The sequence below is a fragment of the Otolemur garnettii genome, unplaced genomic scaffold (genome assembly GCF_000181295.1).
Source record: "Otolemur garnettii isolate 467f Iridium unplaced genomic scaffold, OtoGar3 scaffold00056, whole genome shotgun sequence".
Lineage (NCBI taxonomy): Eukaryota > Metazoa > Chordata > Mammalia > Primates > Galagidae > Otolemur > Otolemur garnettii.
In genome coordinates, this window is record NW_003852451.1 from 1,677,894 (window position 1) to 1,696,360 (window position 18,467).

The 18,467-nt window shown below is 42.0% G+C and overlaps 1 protein-coding gene across 15 annotated transcripts in view; it reads right to left on the bottom strand.

Moving 5' to 3' along the window:
• Nucleotides 1–21: 21 nt before the first annotated feature.
• Nucleotides 22–18,467, bottom strand: part of AFDN (afadin, adherens junction formation factor) — a 100,062-nt gene continuing 81,616 nt past the window's right edge. For 7 of the 15 annotated variants that reach the window (XM_023514617.1, XM_023514614.1, XM_023514611.1 and 4 more), the window contains 4 exons: nucleotides 9,480–9,614; nucleotides 5,937–6,453; nucleotides 2,038–2,119; nucleotides 22–1,258 (listed from right to left, as the gene is read on the bottom strand). In XM_023514617.1, the coding sequence (XP_023370385.1) occupies nucleotides 1,105–1,258; nucleotides 2,038–2,119; nucleotides 5,937–6,453; nucleotides 9,480–9,614 (888 nt within the window). In that variant the 3' untranslated portion in view covers nucleotides 22–1,104. Of the gene's footprint in view, nucleotides 1,259–2,037; nucleotides 2,120–5,936; nucleotides 9,615–18,467 lie in introns of those variants that run through there. The other 8 variants (XM_023514619.1, XM_023514622.1, XM_023514620.1 and 5 more) reach the window with 5 other exon arrangements.

The following is an 18,467-nucleotide window of genomic DNA, read 5'->3' on the forward strand; positions in this document are numbered from 1 at the left end:
CGTATCACTGCAGATCTCCGTCCTTAAATTACAGATGCCGTATGGAACTGAGTCTCTCCCTTTCCCTGACAGCGTATCACTGCAGATCTCCGTCCAACCTGACGTCTGAAGGACAAGTGTGCTCGAGTGCCCCCACTCATGAAGGACAAGTGTGCTCGAGTGCCCCCACTCATGAAGGACAAGTGTGCTCGAGTGCCCCCACTCATGAAGGACAAGTGTGCTCGAGTGCCCCCTAGCCATGAAGGACAAGTGTGCTCAAGTGCCCCTACCCATCTCCTGCCCTCAGGTACTTTTGCTCCCAGTCACACCAGCAATGCTAAGCCAGAGACATCCTCTTTCAGAGAGCCCTTGGAGTACCTAAAATTTTAGTTAACTTTCTAACACAGCTGTTATCTTTAAATTCACCAATGATTTATTAAGTCTAACAATAATCTGGTATTTATAAAAATAAAATCCCCTAAGCTTAAATCCTTAAAATTTTCTTCATTCGGATTTTTAAAAATCAGATTATGTAGAACTGATCAGGAGGGCTCAGACTTGTGAGAAGCGAGATGGCAATTCTCAGGCATGGCCGCCCTGCCCACAGGTAGCTCCGTCCATCCTACCCACACAGACTAGAAGGGCCTCCATGGACGGGAAGGTGACGCGGCTCAGGTGCTCTCTCCTGCACAGCATGTGTGGTTGTTGCCAAGTAGTGCAAACAATAGAGTAGGTCAAGCTTGAAAAAGAACAGAAATTGATCTTCTTTGTCTGTGCTCCTAGGATGATCATGGGGGAAAGAGAGAGAGAAGACACAGTCCATCACTTACCCCCACCCTTCCCTCTGTCCCCTTTGAACTCAGGACTCCTAAAAATAGTTATCTCCATGTGAGTCAGATAACTAAGAAATGAAACAGTGTTTGAGAATTATATAAATGACAATCACTTGGTAAAGTAAAATAAAATTTCTTGAAATTGGAGCATCTTTTAAATCCCATCCATCTTAGAAACAGAAATTATAAATCACTCAGAAATAAAATTTTCCCTTTTCCTCTTCAAACTCACACCTAAAATCCACAACTGAGAGAATTCTGGGATAAATACAAGGTGCCCTGCTCCTATTTTTCATTTTGTGTTCAGTTCGTTTTCCAGTTCTGTCAATTTACGAGAAGCTTTCACTTTATTGGACACATCTTGACCTTGTGAAAAAAGACGCTGACGCTCTTTGAACGTCAAGTTTTCAGGGGCTCCAGAACTTCCAGGTAAATCTGCTTCTTGGCTGCATAAGAGAGAAATACAAATGATTACTGGTCAAAATAGAAGTAACAAACAATTAGGTAAGTCTGCATAATGAGCGATTAAAATTTTCACAGACTCATTCTTTGTTAAACTTTGCTATTACTTCTCCTTTAACTAAAATTATAGGGGCTATATTTAAAGTCATTAGGAAAAAAGGGGCAAAATGTTTGGCTTATTAAAATGTTAATGATCTCCAATCATATTCAACTTTCAAAAAGCAAACAAGTTAAACAAGCAGGTAATTCTTATAGTTAAACAAGTTTAACTGTGGTGTAGAGTTTTAAAATACAATGTAATGAATCTTACATGTACCTGAGAGGTATGTAAGTTATAGAATGGTACTGAAGATTTTTCTGATTAGTTCAACTTTAGTATTTTAAGAATGGCTGGGCCACAGCATTTCTAACCAAGGACTTTCAGTTAAGACAAGAAGTTTATTTATTTCTTGTGCACCATCAGGGTTGACCTTCTGGACACTGTCCTCGAATTCCCAACCTTCTCTGGTGGGACGGGACAGCACTGCCAACTGCTTCCAATTTTCTAACAAGTAAGCCTAGTGCCCATCACTGAATAAGAACTAAACTACAACATAAAACTTAAAAACCTTGTAGGCTCACATAATTTTGTACAATGGGAAACATTTGACTTGATAATGAAGTCTTTGAAATACCAATCTAGCTGTACACAGTTTAAAAATGCTTAGAGCAGTGGAAGAGGTCACTAGTCAGAGAGGAAGCTGCCCCAGCACAGCATCCATACCTTTTAGAGCGCTTCTCTCGTGGGTCCCAGGAAGCCTCGTAGGTACCAGTAGTTCCAGTAGATCCCACATAAGAGTTTGGTCCTTTTCCATAAAAGAAGAAATGAAAGTTAAAGAACTTGCATTATTTCCAAAACTTAACTTGTGACAAAGATGTAGTGAACATAGAAAAATAAGGTATCTATAATTACTGAATAAATAAAGCAAAAGGCTCTTCATGTTATGTAAGATTCATCAATTTTAAATTTATAACCACCAGTGGCCCACGTAATCCAAGCACTCCCCTCACAAGGTGCTAAATAATGAACCTCATGCCCTTTACTGCCAGAGAGGGGAGCTGTAATGAGTAAACATCTGCAGAGCTTGAATCAGATAAAATACATGATTATGTATTAAAAACACAAGTCCATCAAAGATTTATGAATAGGACGATCAGACACAACTTTTCAGACATACTCCTATTTTTCTTACAAAATCACTGGGAGCAAAACCCCCAAAGATTTAGAAGTAAACATATAACTGAAGTCCCCCTTTTCAGGATAGCTACTGAATTTCTCTTTCAAGGTAAATGGCTATAATTATTAAAAACAAAATTAAGCAAAACTTTTTAAATACATGAGCTACCAAAACAACTCCTAGTGTTTGATACTGGTGGTATAGACACAAAATCACCAACAAAATAAACACGGGACTGAGAGCAAGTTGTGCAGGAGGCCAAGCACCCTGGCTGCACCGGCCGTCTCTGCCCACCAAGCACCAGGGCTCAGTGTGACGTCAGCATCCATCCCGCCAACTCCAGTGGGTTGCTGAAGATCAAAAGAGGTGGTGCAGATAAGAAATTTTAAATGTATTCAAGTACTAGATAATACTGTCTGTCACTAACGATACATCATTAAAATCATGATTAACGTATTTCTATTAATAACAAAAGTTAGCAAGAAAAACTCACACTTGAAAAATCTACTTCTATAGGCAGGAAAAAATGCTCAAAATATTCAGCAAATACTAATAGCACTGAATACTAGATTAAAGGGCCACAAAATCATTACCATTATTTTCATATTAAAATTCCTTTTTAGGCAAGCTGCACAAAAATGAATTTTTGGTTTTTTTGAGACAGAGTCTCACATTGTTGCCCTCAGTAGAGTGCCGAGGCATCATAGCTCACAGTAACCTCAAACTCTTGGGCTTAAGAGATTCTCTTGCCTCAGCCTCCTGAGTAGGTGGGATTACAGATGCCCACCACAACACCTGGCTATTTTTTGTTGTTGTTGCAGTTGTCATTGTTGTTTTAGCGGGCCGGGATCAGGTTCAAACCTGCCCCCTTGGTGTATGTGGCTGGCACCCTACTCACTAGGAGCCGCGGACGCCACCACAAAAAAGAATTTTTGTTTCTCCCCTCCAAAAGGCCCTGCAGGGTCACCCAATAGCACCATCTTCACTTCCTGTCACTCAGCTCCCACGGTCACCACAGAAGACACCCCTCACCCTCAGCAGAGACTCAAAAGACTGGACAAAAGCACTTCTCTAGCTTAAGGTGACCTAAAGTGGGCCTTAAGATAAATTCATTGCACGCTGACATTTTTTTTCCCAATTTTAATTCCAAAGTTTTTATTTTGTTTTAAAATACATTAAGCTTTATCTTTTGAATTTTAAGAATGATACTGACAGGCAGTGCCTGTGGCTCAGTGAGTAGGGCACCGGCCCCATATACTGAGGGTGGTGGGTTCAAACCTGGCTTTGGCCAAACAACAAAATATAGCCAGGTGTTCTGGTGGGCACCTGTGGTCCCAGCTAATTAAGAGGCTGAGGCAAGAGAATCGCCTAAGCACAAGAGCTGGAGGTTGCTGTGAGCTGTGATGCCATGACACTCTACCAAGGTTGACAAAGTGAGTCTGTCACCAAAAAAAAAAAAAAAAGAATGACATTAGCTTTTTCCACTGGTAAAAAAAAAATCAATTCTTCAAATTTTCAGAACTTTTAAAGGTAACTAGAATATAATATCCTGATTCTATTCCTCACACTGTCCAGTGGAGAAACCAAGCCCAGTCTGTAGAAGCACACTTTACTGGAGTGCTCACAGCAGAGGAGCCTAGCATAGGAGCACAGCAGCATCAGTGGGAGGAGGGGACAGGTCAGAACGGCCTCTGTGTGTGCTGCAGATGGCTCTGGCCTCAACAGAGGAGTCTGCAAAGAGGCTGAGCACTCAGACACAGGAGACAATCTGTTCCAATGTGAGAATGAATGTAAGTGTGAAACTGAGGAAGGGTCAGTGTGTTTGAACGTACCAAGACAACGAGAAGCAACGCTAACTACAATATTCTGCTACCAACCTCTCATTTGTGTCATGACACAAATTATTAACAGTTCAGTTTATAAAATCTGATGCAAGGAGACTAATGGCATCTTGCTTCAAAATTTACTATTATGCCATAAATGTCTTTAAAAGGTACCACATTCTATGGCTTGGCGCCTGTGGCTCAAGTGGCTAAGGCGCCAGCCACATACATCTAAGGTGGTGGGTTTGAATTCAGCCCGGGCCCGCCAAACAACAATGATGGCTGCAACCAAAAAATAGCCGGGTGTTGTGGTGGGCGCCTGTGGTCCCAGCTACTTGGGAGGCTGAGGCAGGAGACTCGCTTGAGCCCAGGAGTTGGAGGTTGCTGTGAGCTGTGATGCCACGGCACTCTACCAGGGGGACAGCTTGAGGCTCTATCCCAAAAAAATTAAAAAAAAGGTACCACATTCTAGATATGTACAATAGATTATTTTATGAAAACATTTAAATTTGGCTTCCAAAGTTATTTAATCTAAGTATCAATATACTAAACATTCAAAGTGGATCAAAGCTCAGATCTAGGTGAGAAAAAAACAGAGTTCTGACAAAACTCATTTGTTATGTAAGACTCACGACTACACCAAGGCTGAGAAGATGAAACTTCTTTCAGAATTGAGCCCCAGGTATTGTTTTTTTTTATGCAGAATTATGACAAATTTAGAAGTTTCTTACATACTTGCTAAAAGTAACACTATATTTGAGTATCTTTGGTACCAGAATTTCAATTTCATTTATGGCAAGACTAGTGTTAGATCTGAATCCTTATAATTTAGTTGTATTTTCAACAAAACATTCAGTGCTGTCTCAAACACTGACAATAGCCCCCAGGGCCATGTCCCAGACAGGGGAACTGCTGCAGTGCAACCGCCAGAGAGGCTAACTAGTGGCAGCTGCTGGGGCTGCCAGGGGCCCAGAGTCTGAGGTCACAGGAAAGAAGGAAAACAGAGAGAAAGAGAAGGAGAGGGGTCACAGGAAGGCTGGGGTCACAGGAAGGCTAGGCTCTCTGGCCCGGGCATGAGGTCACATAGCCAGACAATCACCCAGCTCAGCAGACACTCCAACTACACTGACCACCACGAATGGTGTGATTCATTTCACAAGCCACTGAATCCAGAACAAAAAGTTCTACTAATGTAAAACAGCAAAACTTACAATGTAATTATTACACTTAAAAGACACTAAGATGTGTGAAAAGGCACTTGTTCAACCACAAATAAAAATCATTTGAAGAGGTGGAGAATGAAAGCCAAGACCAACAGTACTTTAAATGATTCAGGGAATAACAAAGGACTGATTATTGTCAGCTAATCAAAGAAATGAAGCGTCTTAAGGTACAGGAAATGGAGTACTAAGATATCTATGAAAAAGAGTCATGAGCACAGCTGTTATGATTGGAGGCAGAGGAGATCACCATGCAGAGACGCATGATCGAGTGAAACCCAAAATTCCAAAGCCAAGTGTGATCATAAGGACCACACTGCAAGGCAAGTGTGCAGGGAGACTACAGGGCTCCAATCACGGAGAACAGAGAGCTTGGTCAGTCATGCCATCTGTCACCTCTACCTGTGCACTGGCTGGGACGGTAGTAGCCTGGTTTGTTTGGAGGGGGCAGGGGCTGGCCTTTTTTGTGAGCAGTACTGTTGGCTTTGGCTGAGGGTGGCTGGAAGGAGTTGGAGAGAGAGAAGCCATCGGAGGCTGGGCGCGGCAGGCAGGGGGGCGGCTGTGGCTTAAGAGGGGCAGAGAGAAGGTCCCCATGAGACTTCCTGGTGCTGGAGTACTTATCCTGACCTGCTAGGCTGCAGTCCTCCACCTCCTCCTCCTCCTCATTGTATGCAACAAACTTGGCAGTGAACAGCGAGTCGGGGGAGAGGACTTGTGTTTTGAGGTAGGAGGCATTTCGCTGAGGCGGGGGAGGAGGGGCGCTGGGCGCAGGGGATGGGGACGGGGGTTCGTAGTCCCGAGGAAGTGGAGGGCGGCACAGAGCAGGCTCCTCGGGCTCCAGCAACCTGCGTGCTGCTTCATCATGCTGTCTGCGCCTCTCGGCCTCCAGGCGGCTGTAATACCCTTCTTCCTGTCGCCTCTGCAGGCGGGAATAGACAAAAGTGCAAAGTTCAGAGGCAGGAGGGGACTGCCCACCCTTTGAGCCATCACAGAGAGCAGTCCCCACCACCACAAAGATGGACAAGTCCCTGGGATGTCAAAGTTTAAATGTCACAAGTACTGTGACAGAAGCAGCAGGTCGACCTGGAAAGCCTTCTCTTGAGACTCAGGAAAGCACAGTCTACTCTGGGTACCCAACAGAAGGCTGCTCAGCAGCGTGGGCCGAACTCAGGTGTGGGCTCCCAACTCCCACCACAGCCCCTCCCGCCCGTCCCACTGGCTCAGTTCCTCTGCTCTCCGGCATGCTTCCTGCAGCTCTTCTGGTTTTCAGGAGGATGTCAACTTACCTGTTACTGCTGTTGCTAAGGACAGCACAAACTAAACCCCAGCTCTCCATGGCTATGACCCAGACAGTCCAGAAGGGCAGCCCCTCCTGGACAGGGATGATGTGAGCAAACAACCCCCATTCACCTCCAGTTCCAGGAGAGAAATTAACAGGACACCACAAACTGTACAAAGTCACTCATTCTCCCAAAGCAGTAATCTAACAAATATGCTTTCCACAGTTCTTAACTTGTATTTCAAATCTTAGTAAACTCCCTGACAGAAAAGTAGAGAGCCAGGCATTAAGTAACAGCAACAAGATATTCAAATATATTTTGACACATACTGTACATTTTTTCTGACACATCTGCACAAACTACAGTTGACAGTGTTAAAATTTAACATTTAAAAAAAGGTAACAGCACAGTTTTGTTTTTTTTTTAAAGATTGACAAAAGTTTCAGAGCACAAGAAAAAAGGAAATAGGAAAGGGGATGAAGACCCAGCAGAAGAATCTGCCTGAGTGATGCTGAATGCTAGGTGATGGAGCATGATCACCTCCCAATTCATCCAGCCAGGAACTAATTTTAGGGACCTTGCTGGCATTAGGTTTTATCCCTGTTTTAATTTTTGCACTGTATTTCCCCCACTGCCCCCCCAGAGCCACACGCACGCACACAGAGTGAACACACAGGGTCACTGCTCCACCTCCTGAGGGAGAGAAACCTAAGATCACATGCCAGCCCCAGCACTGCCCTAAACCCAATTTCTCATCGTCTCTTCTCATTCTACATTGACAGATCCTGAAGGAAAGACATTTTTATCTTCTTGTCTGTACAAAGTGTTCCCTTGACATCAGGGATCAAACCAGAATGACTTCTGTGGCTTTAAATGAAAGTATCAAGAATCTTAGTATTAACATGAAGAATAGTTGCTTGATAACATTTAGGGAAAAACCAAAACATCCTCTTTTATAGTTATACCAAGAGCAGATAACAATTACAAGGTGATTTATTCTACCCAACAAACAAATAGCACATTTTTCTATAACAAAGCAAACCCAGAAATTTTGGACATTCTGTATAAAAAATAGTTCATCAACTTCTTTTTACAGTGACCACTCAATTATGGAAGCAGTTACTAAAACCTAAGTGTACTTGACATAATCATGAGTTGTGAGAACACATTTTGGAAAGATTAAGTAACCCAGGGGCCCCTCCATACAGACAGCATAGCCTGACCCTGTCCCCAAGCGCACCACTCCATGTGTTAACCAGACTGCCCCTGCCACATGAGGTCAGGCCAGGCCCTAACTCAAGCAGTGAGTACTGCATAGGGGGTGGGAAGCTCGAGCTGGCAGAGAACTGGAAGAGCCTCTCCCTCCAAACAGCAAGAAGGGGGTTTCACAGAATAGCAAAACAACAAACACCATAAATACTTAGAAATCATGTGGCTCAAAATTTTGAGAATCTGATTTCCTTAGAAAGATCATCAATTTTGACTCACCATTTCACAAACGAAAGACTCAGGGTAACCTAATCCTGAAAGCCTAAAATGTCTGAGAATACTTCAAAAGCTGTTCAGATACAATACATAATATAATGATAAATTTTAAGGAAGGTGAAGGTCTACAAAATGCACAAATCACTGATTTTAATACAGGTATGTGTCCTGATACTAGTCACTGAAATTCCACTGAAATGAGTCATATCATGTCTATCAATCTTGCCTTGTTCTGTATCATAATACATTATATCATTACAAAAAGCTTCCTAAAAGTTCTTTTCTGAGGGGAGCAGGGGTGTTCTATTAATATAGTTCCCTAGACTGTCAAGGAGTTATTAGCAAAAAATTTTTCCCCATCAGAAGCTATAATACTCAAAAGCTTCTACCTTCACAGAAGGGAGTAACAGAGAAGAACAGCCCAGCCCCTCTCACACCACACACTGCAGCATGCAGCCCCTCCAGATGAGACAGACCCGCCTACCCCCACCCCCCATGAACTCAATGACGACAGCCTCCTTGTCCCAGAGGGCCCAGCTATGAGCACACAGGACAAAGAGTCATCTGGAGAACAGTATCTCAAAGGTCCCATTTCTCAGGAGGTAAAACTGCCATTTTTAAATTAAACTATAAAGAGAATTACTTGAATTAAAAAAAACACACACACATAGAAATAAACCAGATTACATACTAAATTTTCCTTGTATAAGCCATATGCTCTCTTTACCATCAACCAGCATTGAGTAATTTCAGTAAATAGCTACTTGAAATGTTTAATGTTAACAGGCTGTCTTACTATTCCTACTGCTCCCATGGTTCAAACTCAATTTAAATAATAACTGAGCAAATATCACCTTCCCAATAACAAGCTGGACCATGTCCAGTAAAGATCAGAGCCCCAACTATGCAGACCCTTTGCAAAGAGGCTCACCACTACACACACCTAAGAGTTCAGAAGCTCGAGGGAGACCAACTCAGAAGGTAAGGGCATTTGGAGACAGTCCAGAGGACAGGCAGGTAGCCAGATGGGGTTCAAGTTTTTGGTCCAATCACAAAAGCTGGGGGATGCAGCCCCTGCTCTGTCTCGTGCACCGTAACACACCTACCCCCCTCTGCCCCAGCCCAGCGTGGCGCTCAGGCTAATCTGGGGAGACTCTAGCTGCCCTCAGAGGACCATGACCTTTTCTTCGGCATCTCGCTTTACCCGCTCCTCCTCCTGCCGGGCACGGTCCTCCTCCTGCCGGGCACGGTCCTCGGCTTCCCGTTTCCGCATCTCTTCTAACTGCTGCTGGCGTCTCCGTTCCTCGTCCTGCAACTGACAGCAAACTGACGTTAATTTTCATTCAGTAAACTCCACAAGCACAAGACATAAAATACATAAAGACAAGTAGACACACAGATACATACAAAATTACATACAAAAACCGGCTTAAAAATCACTGTTGGAAGATGATAAAACCTGCACATTTTTTAGCTCTATTATTTTAAAATAAGTTACCCAAAACCTTTGTGTAAGTTATTCTTCCTCAATCATGGCTCAAAGATGGAATTCAATTTATACACTCACACATTAAATAAGCATGATTCTTTTATTAGATAAATTTAAGTGAACCCTCCTCTCATGTAAATCAACAACTCCCCCTTACAGAACTCTGGAGCACACTAGCCCCCTTCTTCCTTTGCTCCTTTTGCTTTTTAATTTCCACTATGAATGTTAAGAAAAAGTCTCTGCTCTTGTAGGATGTGGGAGGTCAACACCTGTCTGTCAGTGGGTGAGGATCCCTAGGCAGCACAAGACTGCAGTAGGCCAGGGGCCCATCACTCATCCTCTTCTGGACCTTTCCCATCACCTCTCTCCAGATCCCATTCTGGACTGCAAGAATTCCTTCCCAGCTCAGGAATATCCCCAAATTCCTGAGCCTGAGATGGCAAGAAGCCTATCCTAGCTCATGCCTGCCTGGACACTAGTGTCTATGAACCTAGTGTCAGTCCACTCTGCTTTCAAGATCTTCTATTGGTCTAAAAGTCACTACCTGATTGTTTTTCTATCTTTGGTCATTCAAGTTCTACCTTTTAGAATGAACACAAAATTTAATAGCTTTCCTTCACATCACCCAAATACTTAAGGATGTCTTCAAATACTTAAGTTTCTTCTTTCTGGTTTTTAGCTCCTTTCTCTTCCTGGTCATGCACTAGGGTTGGAAATACCTTTGCTAAGAAGGAACCCTAGATTAACAACCAGTGCAGAACAGATTATGACAATTCCTTTTTGCCATCTTGATACACGGCTACTTGTGTCATCCTAGCCTTCGGTGACAGTAACTCCAACATGCTGCATTTTCTACTCACTTGTCTGGGATAAACCTGCCACAGCCCACAGCTGTGCTGTCCCAGGGCATCGTAAGCTGACTCAGCATTTCTAAAATGGGAATGTAAAGCCATCCAGTGCAATCTCCAGCCACTGTGGATTCCCTTACACAAAATTCCCAAATTCCTATGCATTTCAATTTCAACAGAATTATCAGTTTGTCTATAAATGGTTTACAGAAGAAAATATAAAATGTTAACTCCTGGATTTGCATTTTATATATATATAAAACAATCTTACTCTTCCTTTATTTCAGTAGAAAAAAATACTGTATCAGGTGGGAAAAATATTAACCTGTATTAGTTGGCTTCCGTGTCAGTAAACAATTATAAAATATCTTAGAAAACAAAATCATCTTCCCCATTTAACTTTCTCTTTAGTGTAACCTCTGTTAGAAGCCTAAGCAAGGTGTTGGGATAAAGGCTTTTATGGGTTTTTACAGCAGAAGCAGATACTATGAACAGGAAGCAGAAGCAGAAAGCAGGAAGGAGTCGGCCCCTCGGCTCTCTGCACAAAGATCACAGCCAACAATGGTAATATTCAGCAAGAATTTCAGCTAGTATAAATGATAAAAATCAGCACCCAAATAAAAATAACAAAATATAAAATAGCAATTGAGAATGTCAAATATTCTATCAAAAAATAATTTAAGGCAGAATATAAAATTGCTTTAATGAAGCGGGCTTTTCCCTTATCCAACAATGTACAAACTAATGTATATGTTTAGCCCTAAAATAAGTTCTTAGCAAGAAAATATTAAACACTGACACAGCAAATTAGTTCTTTAAAATTAAATAGGAGTATAACTTCAAGAAAGCAGAACAATTCTCATTCTCATAATCATAAATGAAAATGCTATCTTATAAATACTATAAACAATTATTTTCTCTTAAAACCCTTATTCTCCTACTCTGGGTGGCAATAGGCAAGCACCGTTCTCTCTGTTTTCAGTTCACTTATTCCTTACTATTCTTAGAAGGCGGCAAATTAACAACTGCTACTATAATCAAGGCAATTTCTTTCCATCTTTTGGCTAAATTATCTATTTCCATTTCCAAACCATAAATTGTTTTGTTCTTCAAAGATATGTTGCTTTACCTACCCTCAAAAAGTGTTACTGAGAAAAATGAGAATTTCTTAATTAGCTCAAAATAACAGCTCAAAACAGTGCATCGAGCTCTATAGCTAAGTTTATTTAAATTCTGTAAGAGTTAAAGGGCATATTAACTGAAATTACAAATTTAACCACTCTTGATCCAGAGACAAACTGCCTGTTAACATTAATCCTTTGATCAAAAGAATGAAAAGTTTTGTGTTACCAAAGCAGCCTTGTGGAAAGTAGTATTTGGGGACTACAGAATAAAGGAAAAACACTGTATGACCTGATGAATCGAGACAGTCCAGAGTAGACGTCATTCTAAATCGAGAACTGTGCTGTGATTTCAAAGCCAGTACTAAGCTAGAACCGACATTCTGCTATACTGGCAGACCACATTTCCAAAAACAGGTACTTTCAGGTAAAATGACAATGCATGTCGAGATCTGTGTATTTATAATTTTGTACCACAAAAATGCATTGACTTGTATTTGGAAACAAAACAGGGGCATAAGAGAGACTTAACTTTCTGACACTTCCACTGTAGCACAGCTCCAAAGTCCGCTAAAGCCCTTACAGAATCTTATTCTTTATAGACTTTCTCTGCTTCTGCTCTTTCCTATCTCAAATGTCCAACTTAACAAAAATTTTTCAAGCCAAAAAAATGAAGAAAACTCCTTATTTATCAGATCATCTGTTACTATAGACCTTTGGTACCACCAAACCTGGTTTCAGAACCCAGCTCTGCAACTTATCAGCTGTTGATCCAAGCCGAGGTCCACGCTGTGTCACAGGGCTGATGTGGGAACACAGTTCCCTCTCTGAACAGCAGTCTGTACTAACTGACACCGGGAAGAGCACCCAGTTAAATAGCAGCTTCCTTCCCTCAGCACAGCACATGTGCTTTTTTCTTAATTTAAAGAAAATGCTGATTTTATCAGACATTATAGTTTAGCTGCTGAAATACCAACAGGTACATGGTGTGGCTCAAAGTTGCCCATAATACACACTTCTAGGGCACCCATTCTATCTTACACAACCACACCGTTTTTTTTTCCTACTCCATGATATGTACATGTTGGTTTTAATATGAACACGTCTTTCCTAATATCCTGAGTAAAGCCTGCCCTCCAGAAGGTGCACTGATACAGGGCTCTGCCGTGCGGGCACGGCTAGTTCATCCCCGAGAGCTGCAATCTGAACAGGCAAAATACAGTCCAGCTTCCTACAAACAGGTCTCCCTAAAGATACAATTCTCTAATTAGGCTTCCTGTTAACTCTTGCTTGAAATTTTTATGTGGCTTATAGTTTCACTGAGCTTCTGTACTCAGGATACTGAAAGAGGGGTGTGCCCACAGTGTCTACCCCATATGCAGACCAGGCAAGGTATGTGTGAACATCTTCACTAGTACTCCCCCAAGGTTGGAGTTTCTCCTGTGAGTTCTCACATTCTCTGAGTTGGCAGATGACATACTAAAATGTGGTTACAAGACAAAGCTGAGACTAGTCACTGAGAGACTGCCAGGCCAAAGACATTTCCAGTAAGATGGTTCCTAATAATATATTTTTATGATAAGAGGTATTTTTTGTATTGTAGAAAGAACACTTAACATGAACTCCAGACAATTCTAGTTGGAACCTTGGCTCTCACATTATCTATGTGAAACAAGCTGAATCTCCCTAATCCAAAATATTGAAACTAAAAGTGCTTCCATTTTGGAATTTTGGAATATTTGCATATATATAATGAAAAAGCTTGGGGACGGGGGACTCAAGTCTGAATACAAAAATCATTTGTTTCATATACTCTTTATACTCACAGCCTAAAGGTTATCTTATGTAACATTTCAAACAACTGCTGTGTGTGTCCCACTTACAACAGTTTGTCAGCACTGCTAAGTTTGGGATTTGGAGGATCTTCAGACCAGGGATGTGTAGGTGCAATGGGTGAGTCTCTCACATGCTGAGTCTGAAGAGCCCTGATTCTCAAGAGATCTGTGTGAGTCTGGGCAAGTCCCCCACATACTGGGCTGGTTACAAGGAAACGACAGTGACAGGTGCTGATAACCTGTCAACCCAAGCAGTGAGGGAACAAGTCACACATCCCGTCATGTGGTGGGAGCAGTGAGGGAACAAGTCACACAACCCATCGTGTGGTGGGAGCAGTGAGGGGAAAAAATCATACATCCCATTATATAGTAGAAGGGTCAGAGACTGCCCTTGGGATGCAGCCAGGCAAAAGCCATAGCTGGGTTGATCCCTGCCACCGAAGTCCTAATACACAGGCCAGATGAAGTGAAGACAGGTGCCACAGAGCAAGCAGAGCACTCCCCTGGGTGGAGTCATTAGGGATCTAAGGGACAGGTCTAAGGATACAAGTGCTCTGCTGTAACTTGGTGCTGAGGGGCCCTTTCCAGCTAGCACACTTTGAGGTGAACAGTAAGACACACTAGTTTAGGAAGCTTAGTGAGGACGATGTCCTGATAGCTTTCCGGGCTGCCGACAGTTGGGAAGGACACACACCTCCACGAGCCCGGGGACTGGTCCCAGGACCCTGTTCCACTAGCTTGGCATCCCTGTCCACTGACCACAGGGTTTCTTCTAGAAACCTGGGCAAAGGCCCTAACCACATGTAAGCACAAGCAACTCTGAAGAGACATGCACACAGTGATGAGTAACGTGCACCTCGCAGCTGATGCAGCACAGAGGCGTTCAGAGGGCAGGGATGGGCGAGACTGGAGGAGCTCAGACTGGAGGAGGGGTCTCCCTGAAAGATGGCATCTAAGCCAGACTTAAAGGGTACGAGGCAGCCACAGGTACTCCCAGGGAAGGACAATAACCATCAGGGAGGAGTTGGCCCTGCACGTGGAGGGTCACTAGAGAGGAGAGGTGAGGGTATGAGAGGGAAATGGGAAGACCTGGAAAGTCTAAGTGATGGGGAACTTTGCTTATGAGGTATGAGGACATTCTCATCAGACAGCTACATGTATATCAACAATGCCCGCTGAAGGGACCAGGACAGAACTGAAGGGTTCAGCCAGTCTCTGGCAGTGAGCCAGGCAGGACAAGATGATGGCTCAGGTCAGGGATGCTTTGAGGTAACAGGTTCTGTGGAAGGTGAGCCAGTAGAGCTCCTGACTAGAGAAAAAGGGATCATGGATGACTGTGAGGTTCCTTAACAAAGCGATATAAAACATCCACTGATACAGGGAAGAGGAAGACAGAGTTAGGCTCAGTGCAAGGTGCACAGAGGACAGAAGGGATTGCATTTGGAATGAGCTGTGTTTGAAAAGCCTCATGTGACTCCAAGGGGAGCTGTTACATAGACAGGAGGGTTTGAGTCTTCAGTGTCTGAAGTTTAGAAAACGGGGGTGTCAGTGGTATCAGTGTGGTGCTACTGTCATAGACCTGGGTGAGCACAGACAAAGGAGGCAGGTCCTAGGCCAATGCTGACAGATCACAGAGAAACCAGAGGGAGGACAGACACTAGCTTTGGCAGCCTCTGACAGCGAAACCCAGATGCTCTGCAACAGAGAGAGGCCTGCCTCACGCACCCCCTCAGTCCCCTAAAAGTCCTGCTAATGTGCCTAAGAAAAGAGCGTGAGAACTGTATAGGGCAATGTCACCCCTAAGCTGGTCACACACTGACCTTACGCCTACTATCGCAGGAAAGGCCTGATACCTTAACAGGAGAGGTTCTCCCAGGGCAGCCTGCCCATTCTGACATCCAGAATTCTACAAATAATGATGTTGTTAACAATAGTAATATTTACTGAGGAATCAGGCTAAGAAAGGCTCAGAAATGTGCTTAGGATCAATATTAATACTCATAAAGAAAGAAAAACTTGGACTTCTAAAATTCTTAGTGCCTCCATTATTCTGTTACAGACGGGTCTGTGGAGCTGGCCAGTGCCTGCCCTGTAATGGATGTGAAGCAAGTACTTGTTAATGAGTATCTCACACGAAGAACTATAGTTGATGAACATTTTCAAATTACACCTTATTATGCAAAAAAAAGTAGAAAGAAAAAAAAAAATTTTTTTTTTTTTTTTGCAGTTTTTGGTCAGGGCTGGGCTTGAACCCTCCACCCCTGGCATATGGGGCTAGCACCCTACTCCTTGAGCCACAGGCACCACCCAGAAGAAAGTATATTTTTAAAGCTTTGTTTCATGTTAAAAAACGCAGAGCTCAGCAAATACGCCCTCTCATCAGGGAGGGGAGATGTGGACCAGAAGAGCTTCTCCCTAGGGCAGTGTTTTTCAACCATTTTTACTCACCACACACTTGAACCTATAGTTAAAACTTCCATGGCATGCTTAAATTAAGCTGATCAAAAAGAAAAGAAAAGAAAGCTTAAAAAAAGAATATATTCTTCTTATAAAAATAACTGATGATTTTTTAAAATTTTTGTGGCACACCAGATGCCACGGCATACTAGTTGAAAATCACTGCTCTAGGGTGACACTGGCACGTGCTGTTTAAGTTGGTAGGGGAAAGGCTAGTACAGTTAAACCATGACTCAGAGATTTTTTTTAAAGTATTGTCTCATATTGGTTTTACCTCACTAAGAAGTTGACTAAGAATAAATACTGCCTTAAAGTTAATATAAATGTATCAGTCTAACAGGTGACAGATGTAGCAGCAAGCTAGATGGTCATCAAATGACCAATCAAATTTTCCCAATACTGACAATAAACACATGGCAATTACAACAGACTATGGCCTTAAGTATTTTTCAGCAGACTATAAATTGGCATGGCTGATAAACTAAACTAAAATCTAGGTGACAATATTAAAGACAACACAGCACACGTGTTTGGTAGAAACCTATCTGACTCTACCAACAGACAGTGACATCTTAGACAATTACATCTTAACTGGCAAACAGTGTCAATACCATTTCAATTGAGTTTATAACAATGGAATATTTAAAGTCTACTGCTAATGTAACAAGAATAAAATAGATTACTCTTGGCAAAATTGATCTCTATTTATAATTATATAAGAAAACACAGACTCAATTAAGACTAGAACTGAGAAAAAGTTCAAAACCATAAACAAATAGAAACACTTAAAACTAATGGGGAAAAGCAAAGAGTAACTAAATCTAGTAACATTCAAAGGCATGCTTCTAGAGAGTCCTAAGACTACACCTCCTGGTCTAGGACCCCCTAAGAGAACGGCATCTACTAAAAACATAAAATAATCACCACCAAAAGAAAAAAGGAAATCAAGACAGGAAAAAAGTACCAAAGGGAAAGAAACAAGAACATACCAAATCTAGAACAGAGATTGCTGGCATAGCAGTCTGCTGCAGGTAACAGAGGAGGAAAAAAAAAGAAAGATGAAGCGTGAAAAAAAAAGTTAGGTTTAGACGTGTGCCCCGTTGTTGGCTGTTTTGTTTCTATCATGCATCATCTGTTTTTAGACAACCCGATGGGAAAAGAACCACAGACTAATTTCTAGTATTCAGAAATAAAAAAAAATACACATGATACTAAATATTATACTTGAGTTTCATCATTAAGATATACAGAAAGTAATAAAAAGCATATTTTCTCTCAGCTCTCTTACTTGGAGACTAATACAACTAATGACCAAAACTTAAATACTTTTTACTCAATTATTATAAGAAACTTTCAAAGTCTTTTAAGTACAAATGATGATATTTGGAAATATTTACTGTTTTAACCATTTGGAATAATAACTCTGACAGACTTTCAAATAAAAATGAGCTAATTATAGAAATGCTAACGCAGAGATGCTCACATTGCCTCTGGTCAGGACATACACACACGCATGTGCTCAGAGGCAGGGCACCCTTGCCTTGTTTCCAGGCTGTGTGGCAAAAGGCTATGAATGTTTCAGTTTCTGATCATCCATTCTGACATGCCCAGGAGGGACACAGCTGGGGCCAAAGGGATGTACCTGCCCTGGCGAGATCAGGCACCTAACACTACTGAGTACCAGGGAGGCAAGAAACTGGGTGGAAGTTATTCCAAGCATCCTTATGGCAAAAGTGCAGTGTTCAGTTACTAACAAAACAGCTCTCTTTCAAATGAAGTAGTTCTTATGGAGAACGGTTAGTCTTAAAGAAGTTCACTACTGATGCTGTAAAAAACACTCAAAAAAGCACTAAGAAAACAATGTAATAATTATCATTTTAACCTCATTTAAGTGCAGGCAGGACTCAAGTTGAATTCTAGGTGAAGATGTACACAAATTTGGCTCAGACATTATATATACTATATTAAGACGTGTATGTCAGAGACTTCTCAGGAAAGACTCACAGAGCAAAATAAAAAGACTGCACTGCTGAGCTCTGTGTGCTCACCAATGATCACCAGATGAAGCTCATCAGGAGCAGAGAGTAAAATGTCGGACTCGACAGCTATCGGTTTAGACCTTCAGTACAGACAGCTGAAGTTAGAAGCAAAAGACAAAAAGGACATTGCCTTTGGCCATCTCTCCTCAGGTTATTGTACTGTGTTTTAAAAAAAACACAACCAAAGAAGGTCTAAAACTCATTAACACATCATGGTCAACAGCACTCCCCACAAATGAATACTGATAAATGCCTCTGCTGATAATTCTCTTCATAGGTTGACAAGGAAACTTGCACTCATCTAAAATTGCATTTTAACAATTTGCTACATTAAACTAATTTAAATTTTACTTTTATTTGCTATAAAACAGAGAAATAT